This window comes from Curcuma longa, chromosome 5 (genome assembly GCF_044706935.1).
Source record: "Curcuma longa cultivar G26 ecotype Majalengka, Jawa Barat chromosome 5, ITB_CL_G26_1.1, whole genome shotgun sequence".
In the NCBI taxonomy this organism is placed as follows: domain Eukaryota; kingdom Viridiplantae; phylum Streptophyta; class Magnoliopsida; order Zingiberales; family Zingiberaceae; genus Curcuma; species Curcuma longa.
In genome coordinates, this window is record NC_133865.1 from 12656605 (window position 1) to 12677815 (window position 21211).

General features: G+C 34.6%; 1 protein-coding gene across 1 annotated transcript; it reads right to left on the reverse strand.

Moving 5' to 3' along the window:
* Positions 1-843: 843 nt before the first annotated feature.
* LOC141828915 (superoxide dismutase [Cu-Zn] 2) lies at positions 844-10327 on the reverse strand. Its single transcript, XM_074716306.1, has 7 exons — positions 10217-10327; positions 10023-10124; positions 2680-2775; positions 2585-2616; positions 2419-2494; positions 1427-1480; positions 844-1100 (listed from the first exon to the last, which is right to left on the reverse strand). Exons 1-7 carry the CDS (start codon positions 10308-10310, stop codon positions 1072-1074), a joined length of 483 nt encoding a protein of 160 aa, XP_074572407.1. The 5' UTR covers positions 10311-10327; the 3' UTR covers positions 844-1071.
* Positions 10328-21211: the final 10884 nt, after the last annotated feature.

Consider the following 21211-nt stretch of genomic DNA (forward strand, 5'->3'; position numbering starts at 1 on the left):
ACTTTTGGCTGATGAATCACCATAAACATCTTTGTTCATTGTGAGTAGAGCTGTCAATTTGAGTTAGATCCGTCGGATTGACTCACATTGTTAAACAATTTAAACGGGTTGAATTAAAATTTTATTAATCCATCATCTAACTAGCCTAAACAAATCAATCCGTACAAGTAATGGGTCTAAGCGAGCCAACCCGTGACAAACTCGAGTTGGCTCGTGAGTTGAGAAGAAAAAAAATCTAAAATTTAAAATTGAAGTGGAAAACACAATAGGTTTGTAGGCTGATCCGCCAATCTATAACCCAAATTTAAAAGATTCAACTTTTTTTTTTTTTTTGATAGACTCGTGGACTGACCCAGCTAATCCGCAACCCACCTTTGATTGAGTTGGATATTTCTCAGTCGACCAAGAGGGTTGCCCTCTCTCGACCCTCCAAATGATGGAGATTTTTGATGGCTTGACCCACTTCATCACAGGCCGACCCATCGGATAGCTTTAATTGTGAGGATGTTAAGGAATCATAAGTCACCAATAATATCATGAATGAAAAGCTAATGTTTGTCGTATCCACTTTATTAAGTGATAAAATAATGAGTGTGCCCTCGGACTACGATGTAGCGGTAGGACGCCTACATAATCTCCCGAGCATCTAAGGTTTGAATCCCAACTATTACGCATAATAGGATGAATTTCCTCCGATGGGAGGTTAAGCTTAAGAAAACAAAATTGCTGGGTCACCCATTGCGAGCGCCTCCGAATTTACTATAATGGCCGATTGAAAATTTCCATGAGATCAAAATGCTCATTCTCAAGATTAGTCGATTCTAAATACTGGATACCTGAAGCTAACTAAAAATAATAAAGTGATGAGTGACTTCAACAAAGATCCAATTCCAAAATGAATCTAAGAGTATGGGTTCTTACACTAGTTTCAGCACCGAGCATAATGCCCCTCATGCTGGCACTATGTTTCCCGTATTAACATGTACAGGATGGCCAGAGGAAGTTTAATTGTTCCAAACAGAACCAAGATGCATTAAATAGTATGATTCCATCTACAAGTATAGTCACTCTTCAAACTGATGACTGGAGGCCAATTATTCCTGAACAGAATTGTAGATAAAAGTCAGATTTCATATAGAAAAATGGAAAGGCTGTTTCACCAAATCACGCATTCGGTTATCGCCTTTGACCACATGATTATGATGATTTTTACCATGTCACACCTCAATTATATTTTTGCAAATCAATTTGATTTAGGTTGGGGAATAAAATTGAAAATCAAGAGTAATTTAAGAAAAAAAATAAGACGGGTGTAATATGGTAAATGATCAACATTGAGGCATGATCAGTCAAAAGCTAATATCAGGGACGTGATTTCGCAAAATGTCAAATAGAAAAGAGCAGTAAACCGAGAACAGATTATTACCGCATCCAATTCTTGCGCCTGCATTACCAGTTGTTTTACTAAGTTCATGACCTCCTGCAAAATTTGATAAATTTCAGTCCACAACATTCAACAAACAACCATGTATTCTACATTGGAAAGAACTCTAGTAATAGTAATTGCAGTGGCTATGTTGGATCTGTCGCCTACTACCATACCTCAGAATCTGAGATATCACTCGCTAAGCTTATAATGCTATTCATAAACTCTCCATACTAGGCACAAATCTCACTCTATCATTGTAAGACGAACATAAAGTTGTAGGGAACACTGTTTACTATAACCTCTAGAAGCTAACCAGATTCAGATAGATCAGCATACCACCAATGGAGTAGATTATGATGCAACTGAAGCCTGATTTTTCATACACCTTTTATAACTAGTTTAGTCCATTTGCAGGGCGTCCTACATTTCATCATCTACTACCTCTAAATCCATTGAACATACACATATATTACCTCCATCTCGTTTATGGTTTCTTTAGCACATCAAAATCATGTTGGCAAAAATGAATGTGATTTCTGTACTAAATATTCGGGTCAGTACAGAGATCTAATTGCTTAATTGGGCAATCATGTTGGACGACCAAACTCAGTGCCAATAGTGTTGAACTCACTGGGTAACTACTTCTACCCATTAACATTAGGAAGGAAAAGTTTTCAAGAAATTGCTGACAGAAGCAAGAGAAAGTAATCAATGAATATATTCACCCAATTTTACAAGATAAAGAAGAAAGAAGTGAACAACCACACATCCTCCAGGAGAAAAATGGTCCAATTCCTCAGCAAGTGCAGAATGTGTACTTTTAAAGTCATAAGACGACCCTAGTGGTATTATAATACAAGCAAGTGCAGAAATCAACTGAAATGCAAATCAAAAGCATAAAATAAAACAGACTATATGATACATCTTAAGAGTGAACAAATTATAATATTCACATGTAGACAAAACATCACTAGAGATATTGTCAATACCTCGGCCTAAGTCATCAGGATCAGCATGCACAACAACTGCCCTTCCCAATACTGAATTTCGTCCACTTAATGGAATCTTCAAAATGTAAGAAAAAAGAGAAACAATTATCGGAATGCTAGAGGCTATCAAACCAGATTAAAAAAAAAGTATTGTGCGGTATTAAACCTGTAGATCTTTCACATATACTTCAGCTATTCCTGCAAGCAATACAGAACGTCACTAATGCTATATATAACATATGATGACTTGAAGATATTAACCATCTTGGTTAGCCACAATGTTTCCCAGGTCACCCGCATGTCGTTCCCCATCACTTGGAGCCCCGTGAGACTTGTTCAGTGGATTGAAATGAGGACCTGCATGAAAAGCTGAAATTATTTCTTTGTTGTACAACAGTTTCCATTAAGGAGAATTCCTGTGGACTAGATAGCTATGATGTTTTTATTCATACATCCAAACAAACGATCAGAACAAAGTTCTAACGCTAACTTAATTATAAGTTTTAAATAAACCTCAAGGGTGCCTCTTTTTGAATCATCAAAGGGTTGCCCTTTTCTGATTTTATCATTAAAAGAGTGTCCCACCAGATGGTTTCTGACAAGTTTACTCCTAACCCACTCACCCAAAAAAAACTGACTGGCCCTCTCCAACCTAAGTCATCGCCCAAACCTGCAAGTGTCCTACCCAAACAATACTATAATCCCACTAAAGTAGTAACTTTTTCTCTAAATCCTACGCTAAGTTACAAACACCATTTTATCTCCTATCTCCTGATCATCAGTGGGCTTCACCTCTTTCTTCTCTAATCTAGACTGATATTCTTCATGTATTTATGTTTTCTTTTCTTTTCCATTTTCATGTATTGGTCTTGAGTTGTCTGTCATTCATGTAGAAGTAGAAATGCTAAAATAAGTCTCTCACTAAAATTTTTTATTTTTTAAAGTTTTTTGAGTGTATTCAGGAGTTTTGACCAAAACTATTACATAGGCCTATACTAGTCAATTTACAAATAATTTCTCAGTTGTACTCCTTGGAACCTCTTGAGTGATTTTATACCTTCATTTTTCAAGTTTAACACCCGTTTAGGTTATGCCTTTATTTTTCAATTTTAACCGGTTTAGGTCTATATAGTAATTTTAGCTAAAATTGTTTTATGAACCTTCCTAATCAATTTTAACTAGCTTAGGTTATGTAGTAATTCTAGCCAATTGTTTCATGAACCTACCTAGTCAAAATTTATAAACAAGCACTACATTGTGCTCTTTGGAACCTCTTGATTCATTCATGCCTTCATTTTTTAATTTAGGTAGTTTAAATTCATGGTGCAGTTTTGGCCAAAATTACTATATGAATTTAAACTACTCAAAATTCATAAATAAGCACTCTCATGTGCTTCTTGGAATCTCTTAATCGTTTTATGCCTTTATTTTTCAATTTTGGACATAGTAGGTGCATGTGATAATTTTAACTAAAATTGCTATATCACTCACATTCCACGGATGAGCCCTTTGTTATGTTCCTTAAAGCCTTTGGAGTCATCCTATGCTCTTGGTTTTGTTACTAGAGTTCTAAAAGAATATATAGTAGTTTATGTTAACTTGTGTTGGTTGACACGAGTGGAATTTACCGTTTCACTTGCCAACCGCACCTCTAGGCACGGAGTTGCGAGGTCCATTGCAACCTCGCCGCTGGTCGCGTATCACTACGACTCGCCGCCATGGCGGCCAATATTTTGTAAAATAAATAAAAATAAAAATTCCTTTAAAAAATCATTTTTCTTATTTTTCCTTTTTTTTTAAAAAAAATGTTTTCCTTTCTTTTAAAATTTTTTCCTTGTTTTTATTTTTTATTTTTACCATTGAAAATTATTTTCCTTCTTTTTTTTTTTTTGCATTAGTCAATGGGAGAAAAAAAATGTAATTTTTTCCCACTCATCTAAAGTTAATTTTTTCCTTTCATGCTACCACAAGGTAAACAGTACGAGAAAATTGCTTTAAAGATGAAGAATATAGATTATTAGAACAAGATAAAAATATAATATAATATAATTTCTAATCTTATAAAATATACTATTATTAATGAATTAAATTATTATATATATAAATTTAATTTAATTTTAAATTAATCATAATAAATCCAAACTAAATCCAATTTAAACCCATTTGATCATGTCATTTTACTTGGTGAACTTAATCAATCATAAATCAACTTTTACTCAATAAAGATCAAATATTTCATGAGATAATATCAAATCCAACTCAAAAATGAATATATAGTAATCAAATATTAATAAAAATATTTTTAATTAATATATTTTATATTTAAAAAAGTATTGAAACCATCTCGGTATAACATGATACGGTATCAAAATTGTATCATTCTGGTTATAAATCAAAACTCCGACACGTTTTGAAATTTAAAACCTTTATTCTATGTTTTTGTTTTCTAATTTTAACAAATTTGTGTCTACATAACAATTTTGGCTAATCTGACATATGGTTTTTCTTCAATCATTTAGTCGCTTTGAAAGCATAAGTGGGATCCAATGACCTCTAATTCAAAAATGTAAGGAAAATACTCATGTAACAATTTAGGACAAAGCTGCTATACGGTAATTTTTTAGTTGTTTGTCATTTGGTCACTTTGAAAGTGTAAGTGGGCTCTAATGACCTCTGATTCAAAATGTGAGAAAAATAATCATCTAACAATTTTTGCCAAAGCTGCTACATGGTTATTACTCAATTGTTTGTCGTTTGGTCACTTTGAAAGCAAGGGCGAACTCTAATGTTCTCCTCATGACCTATTCAAATTGAAAATTTAAGGGGAAAAAATCTATGTAATAGTTTCGGCCAACCTATTATATGGTCATTTCGTTTTGTCACTTTAAAAGTATGAGTGAACTCTAATAGCCTCCTTAAGTGCATTTGTCTATTTACATTCAAAATTTGAAAAGCTCTATGTAGTAATTTTGGCCAAAATTGTTATATATCCATATTTGAGTTGTTTGGTGAAATAATCATGTTTTCATTTTATTATGCATTACAATTAAAATGTCTCCATCCATCTAACAATCTAACGGTTGTTATTATTGTTGTCCTATATATTTCAGGGACTCACTAATTTCTACAACATTTTTATCATATCTTGATAATCTTGAGCAAGATGCTCGATGTTTTTTGTTGTGTATCCTCAAGGCAAGCCACAGTTGGTTAGTCAGCCACAATAATAGAATGAGATAAATTGTGGACAAATTTCACCTCATCAATTTGATCTCAACGATACATATTGGGACAACAACGAAATTGCTTATTGTTGAAAATTAAAAATTATATTAACTTAAAAAACTTATCTAATACATGGGAAACTAACTCCTTTTTATAGATCGATACAAACTTTTAAAAACAAATTTATCTAAAATAAACTCCACACACTTTTATAAGAACTTTACAAAATCATGTTTCCCACACTCCTCCTTAAGTTAGTGAATAGATTTTTATCATTTCCAACTTGGATACAATACTTTAAAACATTGACTTACCCTTTAGTAAGTAAATCGGCAAGTTGTCCATGTGTAGATACATATGGGGTACAAATCAACTTGCTCTCTTGTTTCTCTTTAAAGAAATGTTGTCAATTTCAGTGCAGTGTTCAATCATATTGTACTAGATTGTAGGTTATATTAATTGCATACTTATTATCACAATAAAACCTCATGAGACCATTCCACTTATCTTCAGGTCTTCTAAGATCATCTTTAACCATAACCAAAGTAGTTCACACAACGTGAGCAATTGCTCAAAATCTATGTCTGACCTAGCATATTATTTTTCAAGTGTTTAGTCACTTTGAAAGCATAAGTAGATTCCAATGACCTTTGATTCAAAATGTGTGGAAAATAAATGTGTAATAATTTTGATCAAAACAATTATATGGTCATTTCTCAGTTGTTTAGTCACTTTGAAAATATGAGTGAACTCCAATAGCCTCCTTAAGTGCATTTGTCTATTTATATTCAAAATTTGAAAAACTCAATGTAATAGTTTTGACCAAAATTGCTATATATCTATATTTGAGTTGTTAGGTGAGACAATCATGTTTTTCATTTTGCTATGCACTACAATTAAAATGTCTCTATCTAAAGTTGTTATTGTTGTCCTATATATCTTAGGGACTCACTAATTTATACATAAATCTTATCATATCTTGATAGTCTTGAGCATGATGATATGATAGTCTTGAGCTTGATGATTTGTGTTGTTCATCCTCAAGGCAAGCCACAACAATAGAAATGGTTAGTCAACCACAACAATAGAGTGAGACAAATTGTGGGCAAATTTTAACCTGTCAATTTAATCTCAATAATACATATTAGGACAATGAGGAAATAGCTTATGAGGTTGTGGAGGAGGAGGATGATGAGAATGAGGATGAGTTGTCAAGGAGAATAACAAATGGTTTATGAGAATGTAGAGGATCACTCAAACCCTATCAATTGTATTGCATCTAATGTAGGTAGAGTAAGTCTTAGGTTGAATCTAATGTAGGTAGGGTAAGTCTTGAGTTGAATAACTTAACATTTAACATAGACAATTTCATATTAGATACATTACATGAAGATGTTAAAGATAGGGATACTAGGTTGAAAAATATCTAAAGTTGGTAAAGTAACATAATACACCATTATTGATTTCTATGAATATCATATGATCATGGTTCTATCATCCTACTACATGTTGATTATTATCCATCATATAAAAGTTTTTAAAAGGCTCTAGAGAATTATGTAATTTCTCGAGGTTTTGAGATAAAGCACATGGAGATTAGAAGCTATAAAATGAAGTTAGGTTGTGCAGATAAAAATTATCAATGGCACATCGTTACATGAAAATTTGGCATTATTATATATTTATATTGGATGACCAGCACACTTGTAAAAAACTATAAGAAAAGGGTTAAGCCAAAAACAATGTACTAGCTCATGGGTTGTTGATGAGATTCAAGACTAATTAATGTCAAATGAAGGAGTTTACTTTGAGAATTTGTTCCAAGAATGATTATAAGAGATATTTAGAAAATCACAATATTATATTAAAAAGCATTGCAAGCCAAACAAGTTCATGACAATTAGAGGTATATGTTAGTGTAAGCCCTAAGAGCCAATCATGAAATTATTAATTTGGGACTTTTGTATCATATTTTAATAAAAGACAATATTTGTGTTTATTATATTTACTTTATATTTGTTCAAATTTATAAATATAATAATGCCTTAGAGTGATAGATTTTGTTCTATAGGATATCAATTATTTGAATTTGAGTATTGATTGTGGGAGACTATAAATATATAAAAAAATAGTATTCTTAATTATTCCTAAAAAAGGGCAGCCCGGTGCACGAAGCTTCCGCCATGCGGGGTCCGGGGAAAGGATCCATTGTACGCAGCCTTACTTTGCCTTTGACAAGAGACTGTTTCCAGGATTTGAACCCGTGACCTCTAGGTCACATGGCAGCAACTTTACCGTTGCGCCAAGGCTCCCCTTCATTCTTAATTATTCCTAATCAAGTATTAATATACAAGGGTAATATTAATGCATTGAGACTAACATGTAAGTTAACTGATGACTTAATCTTACAAGTCATGGATATGAGATATCAAGTTAACACATGGATATATATTAGAGAATATGTGCTGAATGATCCACCATGAAAATGTTTTATAGATTGTTATATGAGTGTCATAAACATTCTCATGGTAACTATTGGGCTTATTTAGTCAAGTAAGTCTATTTAGATATCGAGAAACACATAGATTGATGAGAGGATGACATATTCTATTCCTTGTAAATCAATTTAGATGTCATGAACAAAAGGACTAAGTTATACAATACAATAGTCATAGACAGGTTAGGTCGAATCTACGACATTCTCGTCACTTGGGTAGTCATGATGCATTGCTAGACGTCACTCATTGCTTGCGTCTTTAAAATGAGATTTTAGAGTTACTGCCAACGTTATAAAAATCTATTGGATCACACACAGAGAGCGCATCGATTTTAGAGTTTGTTTTATTTGGGTCTAATTTTGTTGGATTAATGGGTTAATTTAAATGGATCTTAAACATATTTGATTAATGAGTTAATCTAATATGGATTTGAGTTTAATAAAACCCACAGTTTTAATACCCACGTTTGTATTTTCGTTTGCATTTTTAGATATGGATGAAAGTGTCTTATTAGATAAGATTTGGAAGTTGAGTGTTTTTCAAACACGATCTTATATGATAAAATCATGTCAACCCTAAAAGTTATGGTTCGATCTCAATTTTAAATAGTAGCTAGCACTATGACGTGGGTTATGTGATACTCCAATCTTGCTCATGAGACAGGCTACAGTTGTGCTCGTGTGGATACCATAGAGGCGCGCAATCATGCTTATATCGGCTTTACTCTTTAGATTCGCAAAGGTTTTACGCATTAAAAGGTAATATTCTACACAAACACTTTATTCAAATTCGCATGGATCTCTGGTGGGTTTCGTTTTCCACTGTGCTTGTGTTTATTTTTCGCATTAGAACCCAACAGTATATATGTCAAGGATAATGAAATAATAGTGCATAAATGCTCAATACTAGATGGACATTTCCAGCAAGTGTTCTAGGCTTTAGGAGCAAGTATTTGTGTATTTATGCATTTCCTTCAGCTTGTTATTAGGGTACATACATGCCACTTGAAAGGAAGTTTTGATGATGGCCACAAGGATAGGGCTAATAAATTCTTTCCTATAACATTAGCAATGCCATAAATAGAGAGTAGACTTTCTTGGGAATGGTTCTAGTCTCAATATTCATATAATTGGAGAGCGATCAATCTCAATTATAAGTGATCGTAATCTAGGCATTGGGCATTGGAAATTATACATTCTGGCAATCATGAAAGAGATCTCCTAAGGCACACCATGGTTATTATCTTGTGCATTCAGCCAAGAATTTGGTGTCTAATTATCTTGGCCGCAAGAGCTATTTGTGACCTTTAGTCAACCGAAGAGTCAATTTTGTCGACCAAAACACCATCAGAGTGATTATAGACTCCATTTGCATTATATTGCTCTTGTTTTATCTAACTTTTGATTAAGTTATGATTTTTACATGAATTTAATGACCTGCTCCCTCTTGCCGCTCTTCTCAATCTTATATATAAGCACTCTCTTCTCACCTAATATGATACATCCCTACCAACACCATTGTAATTTATAGGCAACAGTACGTTCACGAAAATCTTTTCAGATACAAGACTAGTAACACTATATGATTATAATAAGGAAATGATCCAAGATATTGGATATTTGAACTAAGAAATTCTACTTGACATCTTGCGTCTACCTTGGATATCTTAAAGTATTTTCATATTCTCGCAAAACTAGTTGTAAAAAAATGCATAACTGCGATCTCCTAGGCAGTCTTCTAGCCGAAGTGAAACAACAACTTACTTATATTGGATAAAGAAACCTTAACAAGTACAATTCCATGAAATTGTTTCAAAATCAAGATACATGAACCAAAACACTAATTGCAAAGGAATACGTAGATGGGGCAAGCAGGGTTTACCAGTAGAGTTGCAGCCATTGGTGGTGTCACCAAAAGAGTGGATGTGGAATCCATGGAGGCCGGGCGTAAGTCCGGTGATTCTTCCCCTCACATGAGTATACCCTACACCAAGTAGTAACCACATCAAGAGGAGGAGGAGGCAGCAACTCGAGGATTGTGATAAATTCAATTTTTTTTCAAGATCAATAAAGGACCAGTGAAGGCATCTTGGATGAATTGCATAGAACCGCTGACGCCGTCGCCTGTGATGATCGCCACGCCCTTCAGATTCCCTCCTCCGGCTGCCATAGCTCTCTGGATACCACCCACACCGCCATCGCATCTCTTATTTATTTATTTATTTATTTTGTTTGGACGAGAAAAACTATGGGAAATGGATTGAAACCGGATCGGGTTTCCCGTAACCTACTCATCCGCAACGTGTTGATCAGACCCGATTAGAAAACACGACAAGGCTAACCAATTGGATATTATTTATCTTTTCAATCAACTTCTATTAGAAAATAAATTATTTATTTAAATATTGATTAATTTATTTTTAATTAAAAATAATAAATTAATTTTCTTAAATATTAAATGTACCATGTTTTTTTGAAGTAAATTAAAGTACTAGTATAATAATTCAACTGAGAGTATGAATTAATTATATGTTTTAATGTTGAGAGATAATTATTGTTAACTTATATAAATTTAATTATTTGAATTAATTAATTAATTAATGGTTTAATTTAACGTAGACATTAATTATATTCATAGCTGTCGATCTGAAAATAATAATTAGTAATTTGAACGTACGTGCATGTTAAAGATTTGCTATTATATATTTAATTATTTTAGATAATTAGTAATTAAATTGATAATTATTTTATTTTTTAATTAAACCTCAATTTTATATTAAACTAATATTGTTAACTTTTGTTTTTATCAAAACTACTTAAATTATATATTTTTATCTTTTTTTTTTCTTAAAAAAACATTTAACTTTCTTTCTAACTTTGTGCTACTTTTCCATCCAGATAAACAATATTTTTCTTGCCCAATATCTCTAAAAACTTTGAATTCATACTAAATTAGTAGTATAATAACTCTTCATTTTTTTGCAAAAGATAAAATCTGTTATTCTAATAATCTCACACTATCTGTCTCATGATCATCTATAAGAAGATAAATCGAAAAGTTATAATTGATCCCGACGACGGAGAGTATAATATTGACTTTTCAAATTCATACTAAATTTACATTGTTAATTTTTTATCAAAAACACTGAACTTTTATATTTTATCTTTAATTATTTTAAAAAATATTTTAGCAATATTTTAGGAATCCTTTTGCCCGATATTCTTTCCTACTTTTCCCCTCTTCCTTATTTTATCTCCAAATAAACAAGGGTTGTAATTGAATCATAGCTATACATTTGAATTTGTCAAAACATTTAGGAGTACATTTGTTATATGTGAAATTTAAGATCTAATTTTATTAGAAAAGATCACAAATGTAATTAACTTAAGATTTAGGAGCAATCTTCTTCTATTATCATTTTTTAAAATGGAAGATTTAGACCTTTTTGTTAGATACTAAATTGACTATTTCTATTTGACTTTTTACTCTTAATGACCGTATTTTTAAATTTTAATATTTTTAGTTTGATCATAAAAAAGCTATTTCCTCGATTTTTTTGATTAAAAAATAATTTACTGTCAAATCTTTTATCAAAATAAATTAATTTGGATAAGAATAAAATAATCATTAGTGTAGGATCAAATATGTCCATCTTTCTTTTATCAAAATAATCATTATTGTAGGACAAATATGCCCATCTTTCTTTCAATTTAATAATAAGATTAAAAAAGTTAAATTCGAGTGGGCATATATGTGATAGTGTGTCAAAGTTTACAATGAAAATAAATATAAAATATAATATAACACAACGATAAAATTATTATTATATAACTTTATAATTATGGATTCAAATTGTATAAATAGTCTCTTATAATACAAGGGTAATACTATATACAATAGATCTAATATTATCCTACTCTTTATGGGACTCCGTATTAATAGAAGTTTATCTTTACTTCACCACCTATGATAATCCTATGCATTCTCACTAAATTTTCCAATGAGATAATAAGATAAACTTCCATAAATCGAGAATAACCAACAAACTAAAAAGTTTGAACAAAATATTTCAATTTGAGGGTGGAATCTCAAGAGCTAGAATGTTCTTTATAATTTATAACAATAATAATTAGTTTAAGAATCCTATTATAGGAGCCATTCCTCTCAATAAAAACAAAATGATAAACATAAGACATAAATAATACTCAAAACTTCCTCCTAAGACAATGAAGAATAGGAGTTACTAAAGAGTTTGAAGATAAGAATTAAAGCTTTGAAAATAATTCGGATGACTACTCAAATGATCCTAATTAAGAACATTTAAAAATAGCCATAGTCAATGAAACATTTAAAAATAATAATATTGAATCAAACAGTACCATTTCTACTCATCTAAAACGGCTTTCTCCATATAACATCCATAGTGTTTATTTGGCATGAATTTAAAGTTTATAGGGTTGTCAAACATTTTTGTCCAAAAATATTTAATGTTCTTATGAGCCTCAAAATAAAAAATAAAAAAAAAAAAGAAAAGAGAATAAACTATATTTGAAACCTCTAAGATCTAAGAAAAGTGTTTAGTGATCTTATAAATTTTAAAATCAGTAAAAATAATATAAATAGTTTTGGAAACTCAATAAATAACAAAACATCATATATCTTTAATTAGATATTTTTTAAAAATAGGTGTGTTCTTCTATAAAATACAGTTGAAAATCTGATTAGGTTTATAGTTTTTTTACTTAGCCTGTCTCCATTTGGCATGTTTTTGCACTTTGAAATGATTTTGATGTGATGTCAACACTTTAATGTAGCCCCATTTCAACTAAGTCTTGAAATTAAATGAACATATTATTATTATTACTATTATTTTGAGGTATTCAAGAATCAGTGTTGAAGTTCAATCCGATTGAAAATAAGTAAAAATAATAAAAATAAAAGGATAACTCCATGTATAAAACTTTCATCAATATGAGATTTCGATAAAGGATCAAATCATGTTAAATTTATGGTATGTCGTCTTATCTGATCTTAATTGCATCAAAATTATCTTAAAAAAATAAAAGATAAAAATAATAAACAAGCTATATATAAATAATATAAACCATATTCACAAGGTTATTTCAGTTCAACCGGTCGAACCGTTGACCCACAAATGAACTTTATCTTTTAATAGATTTTCAAAATCTTAATTGTACCGTTGACCTAGCTACTAAATGTTCCATGCGATTACGCCTTCAAAATCTCATCGATTTTATTCGATATCCTTTCCATTTCTGCTCTCCTATATACAATACCCCTCACCTTTCGACCGTATCCATTCCAAAACACGCATGCGGTTTACGTACTTCAATGCGATGGAAACCCTAAAATATATTTGTAAATCATAAATTATTGCCTTTTTTTTCTCTCACGAGCATTAATTGGTTGGGCCCGTTATGGTAACTATCGGCCGTAATTGGCAATTAAATCTAAAAAATATACAAGGAATGAAAGTTATAGATATTCTCCAATATAGGAGACGCACCTACGCCGAGGAAATCCAGCCATCGATCAGTCCCAGCGGACGGTCGATCTGAAGACTCGCGTAGCATATCGCCACGATCAAAATAGGGCATGAACCGAACTCATGGATGAGTTGTCCATGAGTATATAAGCGATAGGGGCTGGCTTTAAGCTTTGTTGGCGTTCATTGTATTGCTTTTTGTGAAGAAATTAGCTAGCTAGGGTTAATTCTACGACGATGATGATGTCGAAGAGATTAGGGTTTGTAGTAGCTTTGCTTGTGTTGGTGGGGCTGTCAGAGGCAACTTTGTACAAAGTTGGAGATAATCAAGGATGGAAGTCGGGCGTGAACTATACCGAGTGGTCTCATGAGAAGGCTTTCTACGTAGGCGACACCATCGGTATCGATGAATTTATTTATTTTTTTCTTGCATATTTTGGAGTGTCAAAATATTGATAAATAATTTGTGTGGTAGTGTTCAACTACGGGAGAGAGACGGAGAATGTGTTGCAGGTGACCCACAAGGCGTTCCGCCAGTGCAACTCCGATAACCCGATCCGCACCTTCCACACCGGGAAGGATGTCTTCGACTTGGAGAAGCGGTCGCACCTCTTCTTCATCTGCGGCTTGCCCGGCCACTGCGAGAGCGGCCAGAAGGTAGACATCCGCGTCCTCGACCGCCCCGAGTCGCCGTCGCCGGCTCCGGCTCCGGCGCCACAAGCGCCCTCCCCCTCAGCCTCCCCCGCGTCGCCCGCCACCGCGCCGTCGCCCTCCTCCTGGTCGCCGGATACTCCGCCGTCGTCGTCCTACTCCCCGTCTCCCTCGCCGGCCCCTGGGGTGGCTCCTTCGAGTGCGGTGCGCGGGGGATGGGGCGTGCGACTGGCGGTCGCTGCCTTTGCCGTGGTTCTGTCCGTCGTTGCTTAGGAGTAAGGTCTCCGGACTTTAGTCGTGAATCAAGTCGTGTATTAGATCGTCTCTTTATGGTTTTAAGTCTTGGATATGTGGTGTCTTTGTTCTTGTTTGGGTCGATCTTTGGATTGCGTTTTACTTTAGACCATTGCTCGACTTCGTGCAAATTTCATTTAAAATAATTTTCATAAATTTTGTAAGGTGGGATGTTTGATTCAACTCGTGCTATAATTTGCATGATTCATAGGGGAGGTTGTAGGTGACACTAACTTCATGAAATAATCTGCTATCCAACGATTTTATATGGTCGAATTCACGATTATCTATGAAAAAATAAATTAAAAAATTACAGTTGATTACTACAAAGAGATCATTACCTTAGGCTACTTTTATTCTCAATCTTCAAAGAGAGTTGCATCATATAAATATTAATTCTAAAGGTTCTTTTGATGCACATGTTAATGACTATCACATTGAAATTAAAACCTCTATAAATACATTAGAAAGTACAATGTAGGTTAAGATTTTATATTAGCCATGTGTTGTGATATAATATATAGAGTTTTGATATTCTGCGCGACATCATCGTGCGCGCCCATGCGCGACAGCCAATCCACCGTCCATCACGCGCGATTGCGCAAATCTGACTGTCCAAAAGTAGGAATCCACAGTGTCGCTCCCTCAACCCCCGTCGCTTCCGATCGTCGTCGCCGCACCGTCCGGCCATCGTCGGCAAATCGGGCCCGATCGATGCGTCACTCGCCTACCCGTCGAGAGGTGCTGGATCGGCCAGATTGTGGTCGGAATCCGGCCGTAATCCGGCGCGACCACTGCTCGTCGCGATTCCGACGAATTGCGGTCGGTTTCCAACCAAATCACGGCCAGAATAAGGACCGCCGACGACCGACGATCCTTCCTCGGCCGGTCTCCGATCGCGATTTGACCGACCATCGGACAATTCGCCCGCAAGTGACTCGGCACCGCAATTGGAGGTTTCCGGCCAAATTCGTCGGATTCCGGCCACTATTCGGCCGGAATCCGACGCCGAGCAGTGCGTCGGTGAGTCGCGCGTCGATCGCGCCCGGTCCGACGGTTGCGGAGACGGGTGTCCATGGGGACTATAAATACATTAGAAAGTATATATATATATATATATATATATATATATATATATATATATATATATATATATAATATATATATATGTATAGTTTTAATCTTAATAGAATTTATATTATTCCTTATTTATTACTAAAGTAAAAAAAATATTAATTACCATATGCTAAAAATTAAATCTCTCATTTATTGTGAGTTATTTGTATACATTAAATATCAAAAGTATGAATCAAATCAATTTGTATTTAAATATAATAGTAAAGTTGGTTACAAATGTTTTTATTTAAAAATAGTAAATATAAAAAAATATTTAATTTACCTTTATAATTTTGGAAAATAGTGCAGTGACAAATATTTGTAATCAATGTGCATGCATGCAGCGAAATAAAGCCTGGCAAAAGGAATTAAAAAAACAAAAGAAAATTTCTATTTAATTGTTTCCCTAACGAGCCCCTTGAGTTTTAAAATTATCAAGAGATCATCCATAGATTTTCAACTCGCCCTTCCATCCCAATCCTATCCCTCAATTATTAACAGAGATCTAAGGTGGATGGCTCCCACTAAGTTGGTGACACAGAGGTCTATTGACATGGTGATTACCAAGGCAGATGTGTGGTTCAACCCACTTGAAATTAAATGGTCTGACGCAAATGACAACAAACGTTAAAGGGCGTTAAAAGTTGCTCTCGGTAAAATCTCTTTGATGCTTGAATTACGAGATGTATAATGGATGATAGAAAAGTAAGAAAGTAGAAGAGAAAGAAAGCCCCAATACTAATATTCTTGGATATTTATAAGTATGAGATGAGGTGTTATCCGTGGAGAAAGTGACTATGATCTCTGAAAACTATTCAATCGTTCTCGGGACAATGGTGCCACGGTAGGACATTTAGGTTGTCATCCAGGCACCTGCGATTTAATCCCCAACTATGGTGTATTTGTAAAAATTTTCCTTCAAATGGGAAGCGCAATCAAAGGATGTTGGGCGTCTGGGTTGGTCGCTGCGTGTACTTCTCGATTTATCCTGGTAGTCGATGGAAAACTTTTGTAGGACCGGACCGGTCACCTCGAGACTAACTAAAATTTATTATTTTTTCTGAAAACTATTCAATCGCTTTAGCTATTTTTCTCGATCATTAATTATTACCGCATCCATTAATGCTAACAACTCAATTATTATTGGCCATTAATTTAAGAAATAATGATCATGGGCTAACTACTCAATTGCGCTGACTATCTTGAAAAGATTATAGGTTACTGAGCTCAGAGTGGATAGCTCACAAGAGCTTGAAGTACTTGAAGGGGAGAGTTTAAGGAACTTGGAGTTGAGAGCTCGGGAGCGCAGAATAGAAACTTGGAGTTCTCAAAGGGAAAGTTATATTGAGCTCAATATAATTGATGATGTTATCATATCAACCTCTAAAATATTGGTATAATTGACTCAGATCAAGGTTGATTGAGTTGATCAAGCTTGAGTTAATTCGAGTTGGATTTTAATATTTAAGCAATATGATAATTAGATATCAAGTAGGTCAAAATTAATCGGATATTTGATGGTGAAAAAGAATCAAGTAAGTTAAGGTTGACTGGATATTTGATGGTAGAAATTCTAAGTGGATCATGGTTGACCAGATACTTAGTATGAGATGGAAAGTACAAGTGAGTCTTGGAGAATCGGGCACTTGACATGAGATAGAAAATCTAAGTGGGTCATAGAGGACTGGACATTTGGCACAAGATAAAAAATTTAAGTGGATCATGAAGGACCGAACACTTGGCACGAGACAAAAAGTCTAAGTGGATCATGGAGGACCGGACACTTGGCATTAAACAAAAAGTTTAAGTGGATCATAGTTGATCGAACACTTAGCGATGAGAGAAATCCTAATAGGTCATGATGGACCGGATGTTAAGTATGAGACGAGAAGTCCAAATAGGTCAAAGAAGATTGGATATTTAACAAATGACAAAATCCTAATAGGTCAAAGTTGATCAAATATTGAACAACAAAAAGTTTTAACAGGTCAAGAGCAACCAAATATTAAGCAAAGAAAGTTTTAGAAGGGTGAGGTCAACCATATATGCAAGACGCGATTTCAGCCTTCAAAAGGCTGAAATTAAGGTCATCAATCGATTACCAAGAAGAAGCAATTGATGGTAAACTCTAAATTCAAAATTCTTGATTTAAAGGGGGTTTGCTGCTTGACTAATCAACTGGTGCAGATTGACAGAAAGTGGCCAACAAACAAAATGCTTCAGAATCGATTGACCAATTTGATTAGAAGCTAACTAATCGATTGGTATGACTCACAAATCGATTAGTCAGGTAAAAAAGAGTGTGTAGGTTTAAAAAGTCAAATTTGATGTGGCAATTAATTGGTGATGGTAATCAATTGATTTCCAAGCAAAAATCAGCTCGAAAGCAATCCTAGAAAAAGGAGTTTTATGGAGATTTGAAGGTGTTGGTTCTTAAAGATTTTAAGACAAAGCGTTAATGCATTTCTGGATCAACAAGAGACTATTACAATTAATAAGAAAGCATCTAAAGTAAATTCTTTATTGTAAAGTCATTTTTAATTTTATTTATATTTATATTTTCTTTTTTTATTGTGATTTTGTAAGAATAAGTTTGTTAGAGGTTTTTCTGCCTCCAGAAGGTATCCGAGAAGGAGAAGATTTAGTTATGATAAATCACTAGGAGTAGACCTTAGATTAATTGCCTTAAGAGATGAATATCAAGTAAAATCTCAGAGTTGTGTATGTGGTGTCTATTTTGATTGAAGTATTCTACTGCACATTCAAACAATGAGCCCATAATCAAGATGAAGCGATTAGAGCTATTCACTCCCTCTAGCTCACATGGGTTATAACTGTTAGATTTGAGAGGTGTTCTAAGGCAATCGCCTTACGATTATATTATTTATTAGAAAAATAGCAATTCACTATTTGAGTGCACATTCCATATATGTTTGATTGGATCTTAAACTCGAATATTGAATGTCCGCAATATGATTCATAGCATGAGAGAATTTGTGATTGAATCACAACTTGTGGACATCTCTACATGTGCAATTATGAATGTATTGAAATTATCCCTAGTCGAGGAATTGATGAGCACAGACGTCATCGATTCTGTCGAGACTAGCACGTTTAGACTTCTTGGTTAACCAAGCAGTCGATCTCACTGCTAGAGACATTGAATGTCGAGAGTTAAACGTGGATGTTAGTTAAAGATAATTAATTCATTAGAGTGACTTGCCTTGAGAATTCATATGGTTCGATATATATGTCAATGAAGATCTCAATGCAGCTTAAGTGTGAGTTTTCTTTGACTTGCGGTGTTCGAGTCACCTTGGTCATGGAGGCTTATACTTTGACATCTTAAGCAAGCATCTCCGAGGAGGTGTGGACCCGAGATGATTGGGTATAAGTTGAAGTGCTCGAAGGTGTTTGAATAACCCACAGAGGATTCATCACTCCTTGGATAATGAGACGTATACCTTGCGATCGCTTGTTAGGATTGTTATCAAAAGTCTTTGACTAAAGCATTACATGGTAAGAGTACGGTACTCTTGGATATATATACAAGTAACTTGAATCCACAAGACAAGAAAGCATCTTGGGCTAGGTGTGACGTAGTCAGCCTAGTGACGTAGTCAGCCTAGTAGGGACCAACACATAGACCATGTCTTGAACCAAGCAGATATAAGACGGTGAAAGGAACGAGACACATTTAATTGAAGCTGCTGAAGGGTTTAGAATTGTTCTGGATCAGTCATTAATTTTTCGATCAATTGAGGATCATGATGTACTACTAGGTGCCACTCATGATCGTTCCGTAATTAATAGTTAATTACGGACGACCAACATAACCGGGAACCTATTGGATCACACACACTATAAGTTCTTTGAAGGACTTAAAATGAGTTTGAGAATGACACCGAGAAATTAGAGACGCAGGAGGTAATACAAGGAACCTCTCGATACTCACCACTCTAGGAATCCACCAAAAGAGTTTAGAGCAAGATAAGTAGAAGATAACAACTTCTAACAAGCTTAAGAGCTCAAGATCATTCTTAATTTCCAGAAAACCCTGCCTACAAGCTTACAAACGAGACCAATATATAGGGAAGACTTGGAACAACCCTCCAAGTGAGTCAAAAGAAATAAATAAGCTTGCATGTTCTCAAAACCTTGAAAATAAGAACTTTGGTACTAGTAATTATAAAGATAATTAAATACTAAGATTATGTAGATTCCTAGATGCATGAAAAGGACAGCTATAATTTCCAAGAAAGAGATGATTCTTCGAATTCCCATTAAGCATGTGATTCCCAATGGCATGCACCGTAATTCCTTCTCAATGAAAGCAGTTTAATATTTTAAGTTGGCCAACTTTCCAGTGAAAGTTCCAGTGTTATTCTCCCCGGGTTGGAGAAGATTCGACCTCGAATCTGGAACAGGTTCATCATCAATGTATGGTGAAAGATCGGCAACATTGAACGTGGTTGAGACACCATAGTTTCCGGGTAACTCCACCTTGTAAGCATTATCACTTATCTTCTTCAAAATCCGAAAAGGACCATCAGCTCTAGGCTGTAATTTTCCATGCCGACCTTGAGGAAAACGCTCCTTTCTCAAGTGAATCCAAACCAAGTCTCCTTCTTTGAAAACAGAACGCCTTCTATGTTTGTTCGCCTCCCTTTGGTACTTCTCATTGTGCTTGATAATTTCTTGACGAACTTTCTCGTGCAATTGCTTGATATATTTAGCACGATCTTCTCCATCCCCGCTGATATGATGAGTAAGAGGGATTGGAGCTAAATCCAGTGGAGTGATGGGCTTATTACCATAGACAACCTCGAAGGGGCTTAGCCCCGTAGTTTGACTTGGTGATCGATTATAAGCAAACTCCGCTTGAGCCAAAACCTCATCCCATTGGCGAGGATTCTTTCCAATCAAACTTCTCAAAAGGTTTCCCAAGCTCCGATTCACAACCTCGGTTTGCCCATCAGTTTGTGGATGGTGAGAAGAACTAAATTGAAGTTTAGTTCCAAGTTTCTTCCACAGCGTCCGCCAAAAATGACTCATGAATTTCGAATCCCGATCAGAGGTTATGGTCTTTGGGATGCCATGAAGCCTCACAATCTCTTTGAAATAAAGATCAGCCACATGAGTGGCATCCATCGTTTTGATGCAAGGAATGAAGTGCGCCATTTTTGAAAACCGATCAACGACCACCATAATCGAATCTTTATTCCTCTGTGTGCGAGGGAGCCCAACAACAAAGTCCATACTCACATCCTCCCATGGACATAATGGTACCGGCAAAGGAGTGTACAAACCCGTATTTTGCCCATGACTTTTAGCAATATGACACACTCTGCACCTCTCCACATACTTCTTGACATCTCGATCCATGCGTGGCCAATAGAAATTTTCTTGTATGAGTGCAAGAGTCTTTTCTCTTCCAAAGTGTCCCGCAAGACCTCCATTATGTGCTTCATCCACAATCGTTAGTTTTAAGGAACAATCTGGA